Source organism: Fukomys damarensis, unplaced genomic scaffold, assembly GCF_012274545.1.
Source record: "Fukomys damarensis isolate Sample0158 unplaced genomic scaffold, DMR_v1.0_HiC HiC_scaffold_8, whole genome shotgun sequence".
NCBI classification, from domain to species: domain Eukaryota; kingdom Metazoa; phylum Chordata; class Mammalia; order Rodentia; family Bathyergidae; genus Fukomys; species Fukomys damarensis.
The window spans coordinates 33,256,688-33,262,230 of NW_022900920.1; the positions used below are offsets into that span (position 1 = coordinate 33,256,688).

Genomic DNA, 5,543 nt, shown 5'->3' on the forward strand with positions numbered 1-5,543 from the left:
TGCCGTCCCGGTGCCCGTTCTGGAAGAGTCACACAGACCCCGCCCTCGCGGCCCCGACCGCCCCTCTCCGAAGCCCTCGCGGCGGCTGCTCACCCGAGCTCCCGAGGGTCTCCGACAAGGTCGGCATTCTCGTGCCCCGTGGCCCCCAGCGGTGCTGCGTGCAGACCCGTGAACTCAGTGGCTTTTGTGTGCGGCTCGGGCCCCGCACATGGTTTGCAGTGGGCTTATTTCCAGACATTCACGAAAGACCCGCAGCCAGTGCTGTTGTGTGTGCGCGCGGCCCTGAGTTGGCCTCCTAGCCACCAGGGGGCGATGTGCTAGCCCAAGTCATGGCCTTAGTTCCAGTTCTCAGCGTGTGCAGGGTGTGGCATCCGGGCTAGTGGCGACCAGGCGGTGCCAGGCAGAAGAGTATTGGAAGGGCTTTTTGGTGGCGCCACCCCTTCCCCGAGGTCCGCATTGCGGCCCCAAAGGGCTGGGACAGCCTGGTGTTGGGCTCACATTCTCTCTGGGAGTGGAGGTGGGGACTGCACTCCGCTCCCTGCGCAGGCTTTCCACAGGGCAGAGCCTGCCTTTGCCAGAGCAGGCAAGGGCCGGATCCCTTGGGTCCAGCTCCTGTTCACGTTCCCTTATCTGTGTGGCCTTGAGCAAAGCCCTTTCTTAGCCCTCATTTCCTCCTCTGTCAAAGTTTCGTCTCTCAGGATGGTTGCTAAATGAGAGGCCACATGTGAGAGGTTTAGAACGTGCACTGTGGGCTGGGGATGTAGTTCAGTGGCATAGCATATACAGGGCCCTGGGTTCACGCCACCCATGGTTGAGGACAAGGTGCCGGCAGTCACTCGCCACTGCTCCAGGGTAAGGCTCCGTCCTCCGCAGCCCCGGCCCTCTCATTCAGGCCACTGTCCCTGTCACCCTGCTGCCCATCTGTCTGTCAAGGCACACACGTGCGGAGCAGGCTGAGTCAGGAGAGCGGTGCGTGTCAGTGTCTGTGGGTGCCTGGTTTGTGCCAGCCACACTGGCACCAAAATAAAGAATGAGGGAAATATTGGAGATGCGCATCTCTTAAATATTATTCAGGCATCATAGCACACAGTAATCCCAGCTACTGGGAAGGATGAGGCGGAGAATGCTAAGTTCAAGGCTAGCCTGGGCGACTTAGCAAGACCCTGTCTCAGAAATAAAATAAAATATGCTAGGGATGCTGCTCAGTGGTACAGTGTTTGCCTAGCTTGTGTGATGTGCCCTGAGTTAAATCCTCAGTGTGGCAAATAAAAAGCACTCATCCCAAAGTGGTTGCTGTTGTTAGAGATGTGTCATTGTTGCGGGCTCCTGGCCCACCACCTTCCAGCCCCTTACTGGAGTGAACATTTCCTAAGGTGTGGAGGGGTGGACTCTCCCAGGCCCCTCAGGACCCCTGACCTGTGTGCCTGTCTTGCAGTACGTGCGAGAGGGTGGAGTGGAGGACCTGGTGCGGCCCCTGCTGGCCATTCTGGACAGGCCCGAGAAGCTGCTGCTGCTGAGGGACATCAGGTGGGGAGGGGCTGAGGGCCGGCAGGGGTGGATGAGAGCCCCGGAGCCAAAGCCCCCCAAGCTGAGCCCTGGCCTTCCCCAGGGGTGTGGTGGCCCCCACGGACCTAGGCCGCTTCGAGAGCATGGTGACGTCTGCAGAGCTGGAGGCCTTTGAGGCCCTGAAGAGCCGGGCAGGTCAGCAGCAGGACAGCGGGACTTCTGGACCTGGGGGCTCTTGGTGGGGAGGGTGGCAGAGTCACAGAGCCCATGGAGGACCTGGCAGGGAGGGTGTCTGCTTCTGACCTGTTCTCTTTGACCAGTGCGGCCTCCTGCTCTGAGACCAACACGGCAGGACACACCACCCAAGCGCCATCTCATCACCCCTGTGCCTGGTCAGTGAGACTCGCAGAGCCAGGAGGGGCCACGGCTGGGGGCGGGGGGCACACGCATGGGGCACTGCAGCTTCAGAGGACACTGCGGCAGGGAAGCCCTGGCTCATGGAATCACCACCTGGGCCATTACCCATAGTTGGATTTAAACCTTTGTTTTTTATTATGTTTGTGTGTATAGATTTCTGTGATATTGGGGCTTGAATGCAGGGCCTTTGCACTGAGCTATGTCCCCACCCTTTTCCTTTTTATTTTGAGACAGTGGCTCACTAAGTTGTCCAGGCTGGGCTCAGAATTGTGATCCTCCTGCCTCAGCCTCCCAAAATGCTGGGATTACAGGAGTGTGCCACCATTCCCGGGTTGCTTTTTAAAACCTGGTTTCATCCCGTGTAATAGTCTTGGAGAAGTTACCAGTTTGATGTGCTGGTTATATTTTCTCTCGGAGGTATTAGAACAGGGCTGTCTTAGAATAGAATGGCAATAGCCATGGTGTCAGTGCGCCCAGTGCAGCGCTCGTGCTGCAGGACAAGAGTGCAGGCCTGGGTCTTGGAGGCCCACCCATGCCAAGGCCCAGACAGGTCTGGAGCGTGGCCCACCTGATTCTGCCTCTTCCCCAGATAGCCGTGGAGGCTTCTACTTGCTGCCTGTGAACGGCTTCCCCGAGGGACAGGATGGAGAGCTGCGAGAGCGCCTGGGGGGCCTCAAGGTCTCTCCAGGTGCCTCTGTCCCCCACCACCCTCATAAAGGGGTCCCCCCTCTTCAAGACGTGCCAGTGGATGCCTTTGTCCCACACCAGGTCACGTGCACACCCCCTCCCCTTCCGCCCCCTGTGGCACCCAGGCCACCTCAGCCTAACTGGCTGCTCACTGAAGTCCTGAGTCCAGAGGACGCTCAGCAGAGCCTGGGCCAGGGCCGGGCCCGGAGCCGCAGCCGGGGTCGTGGCAAGTCCTCTGGGCGTGAGCGCTCCCCATCCCCAGTGCCTCTTTCCGCCTCCAGCGTGGCCAGTGGGTGCCACCACAAGCCTCGGAAGGCCAGGCCCCCTTTGCCACGACCTCTGGGTGAGCAGGTGGCCAAGGCAGGGGCCAGGCCGGGGCCCTCGGAGAATGGCAGTGGCAGTGTAGCCGAGGCGGCAGCTCTGCAGGCCTCTGGTGGGGAGCTGAAGACAGTCACACTGTCCAAGATGAAGCCGTCCTTGGGTGAGTTTGGGGGGCCTGGGCAGGGCCGAGCCGGCACCTGGGGGGGGTGAGGTCAGCCGGGTGATCTCCCGGCTGGGTCTAGGAAAAAAATCTGGTGTCCGAGAGTACAGCTGAGGGACCTACATCTGGGGAACTGGGGTCTGGAGGATTTGAGTTGAGGCTTGGGAGAAACATGGGCCCTGGAGGGGTCCTGGGCGCCTTGTGGGAGTGGCTGCACCCTCACTGCTCCTGCCTTCCTAGGCATCAGCATTTCAGGGGGCATTGAGTCCAAGGTGCAGCCCATGGTGAAGATAGAGAAGATCTTTCCAGGGGGTGCCGCCTTCCTCAGTGGGGCTCTGCAGGTGGGTGACATGCCTGGACCCTGCGCCAAGGCCTGGCAGGGCATCTTCTTCCAGCCAGACCGGCTTGGGCTGGGGAGTGGGCGGCAGGGGTCTGACTGAGGGCAGCGCAGCAGGCCTGGGAGCCTCGCTAGCCCAGGCCTGAGGAGGGGCCATCCTGTTCCACCCTGAGCCCCAGGGTACAAAGGGCCATTGTCTGGCCCCACCCTGCACCCAGCAGCCCTAGGCACAAAAGTCTCATTGTCCATCCATCCCAGATGGGGGAGGAGTGTCCCAGCCTGGAGGTGTGAGGTGCTGCCTTCAGGTCCGGGACAGGTGGGGCCACATGGCGAGGGAGGGCTGTGACTGTCCCCCCCCTCCAGGCTGGCTTCGAGCTTGTGGCAGTGGATGGGGAGAACCTAGAACAAGTGACCCACCAGAGAGCAGTGGACACCATCCGCAGGGCTTACCGCAATAAGGCCCAGGAGCCCATGCAGCTGGTGGTCAGGGTTCCCGGGCCGGGCCTGTCACCCTCACCCCGACCCACCAGCCCTCACTGACCAGCCCTCACTGACCGGTGCCTTCCTGTTGACTGCCCCTCCCCCCAGCCCCTTCATGCTACTCCAGGGCCTTCCCACTAGCTTCTAGAACCTTCCATGGAGGTCAGGGTTTTCCAGAGGACTCCCAGCCTGGTTCCCTCCCCAACTCTCAACTCGTGAGGCCACTCCGGTGCTCTCCCCTCTGAGCCAGATCCTCCCCACCGACTCAATTCTCATTGCCCCACTGTCCTGAAGACTCTGACCTCTTATGAACCCCCGGGGGCTCAGGAACCTCAGTCCCACGTACCCTGCCTACTGTGAGTGCCATCCCTGCAGGTGGCTCATCTGCCCGCGGTCGCCCTCCCGGGTTGGTATGGCTCTGCCCTGCCAGATAAGCCTGGTGACCGGACAAGTGGGAGAGAAGGCTGGGGGCAGCCACATCCACTACTCCCGGGACGAAGGAGGGGACAGAGAAACCCTGGTCTAGAGCAGAGGACTGGGGGGCGCTTTCTCCTGATGTTGCTCCAAGCCCCAACTCCCCCAGCAGGAGGGACACAGACTCCCGGCCTGGGCAGCATTCAGTGTGGGAGACCGGACAGAAGGCTCTTCTCGTTCCTTAGACTCCCAAGATCACTTCAAGACTTGGTCCACCAGGACCCTGCTGCTGGGTTTCTCCTTCCTCCTCGTAAGACGGGTGGAGCAGTGGTCAGGAAATGGGTAGAGGTCACAAAAGTTCCCTGGAAGTTGCTTATCCAACATGCTCACTTTAAAAACAAAACAATTTTTTAATTTTTTTTCTTTGGGTTTTTACAAGACATTTACAGTGTGAAAAATACCAAGTGAAAATGAGGCCATAAATCTGAGTACTGTGAGGGGCCGCTTGGTCGCAAACAAATAAACAAGACATCTGAGTTCTTCCTTTGGTCTGACTTCAGCCCCCTCCAGCCCAGGAGAGAGGCTGCAGGGCTGGGCCTGGAGATCAGCCCCGGCCCAGCCCCGTCCCCCAGTGCATGTGGGGCAGGCACATTTGGTGCCATCTGGCTCTCTCTAGCTATGGGGCAGGGCAGCATATGGAGAAGGGAGCCCCTTCCTCTTCCCAGCTCTGGGCTGGAGTGGGCGGGCAAGCATTGGGGTTGGACAGGACGGGTGGCAGTGGGGTGTGTGTGATAGGCGGTGAGGAGCCCCTGGGGCACAGCAACACGGGGACCTTGGAGACCTTGGAGGGCTCTGCGCTTACTTCTCCAGGTCTCAGCCACACAAGTCCCTGGCAGGGACCCAGATGCCTGTATCCCAGGAGGTGAGTGGCACCGGCGTCCTCAGACGTAAGGATGCTCGGTGGACCCGGGACCTGCAGCAGAGCACCCTGCAGAGCGGCATCCTAGATTTCAGTGGCAGTGATCTCCTCTAGGCAGATGCAGGGTGCCGGCTCGGCCAGGCCCAGTTCTGCCAACTCCCGGGCCTCCAGCTCCAGGTTGAGCTGCTGCAGCTCCTGCTCCAGCTGCCGGTTGCGCCGGTACATCTGGATGTAGTTGTGCTGCAGCTGCTTCTGGTAGCGGATCACCTGCTCCTTCTCTGCCTGCCAGGCCAGCCGCTCCC

At 60.5% G+C, this 5,543-nt stretch overlaps 2 protein-coding genes and 1 long non-coding RNA gene across 4 annotated transcripts in view; 1 reads left to right on the forward strand and 2 right to left on the reverse strand.

The window, feature by feature from the left end:
- Positions 1 to 454, reverse strand: part of LOC104863770 — an 11,359-nt gene extending 10,905 nt beyond the window's left edge. Inside the window, exon 1 of one of the 2 annotated variants that reach the window (XR_004516326.1) lies at positions 94 to 454. This is a non-coding gene — a long non-coding RNA (uncharacterized LOC104863770). The remainder of the gene's footprint in view (positions 1 to 93) is intronic. The other variant, XR_004516325.1, reaches the window with a different exon arrangement.
- The window catches only part of Pdzd7 (PDZ domain containing 7), a 15,057-nt gene extending 10,479 nt beyond the window's left edge, over positions 1 to 4,578 (forward strand). The window contains 6 exon segments of the mRNA XM_033761464.1: positions 1,436 to 1,527; positions 1,610 to 1,701; positions 1,827 to 1,898; positions 2,513 to 3,091; positions 3,332 to 3,432; positions 3,792 to 4,578. Coding sequence (XP_033617355.1) covers positions 1,436 to 1,527; positions 1,610 to 1,701; positions 1,827 to 1,898; positions 2,513 to 3,091; positions 3,332 to 3,432; positions 3,792 to 3,968 — 1,113 coding nt within the window. The 3' untranslated portion in view covers positions 3,969 to 4,578.
- Positions 4,579 to 5,504: 926 nt separating this feature from the next.
- Lzts2 (leucine zipper tumor suppressor 2) overlaps positions 5,505 to 5,543 on the reverse strand; it is a 32,839-nt gene continuing 32,800 nt past the window's right edge. The window contains exon 7 of the mRNA XM_033761251.1: positions 5,505 to 5,523. Within this exon, the coding sequence (XP_033617142.1) occupies positions 5,505 to 5,523 (19 nt within the window). The remainder of the gene's footprint in view (positions 5,524 to 5,543) is intronic.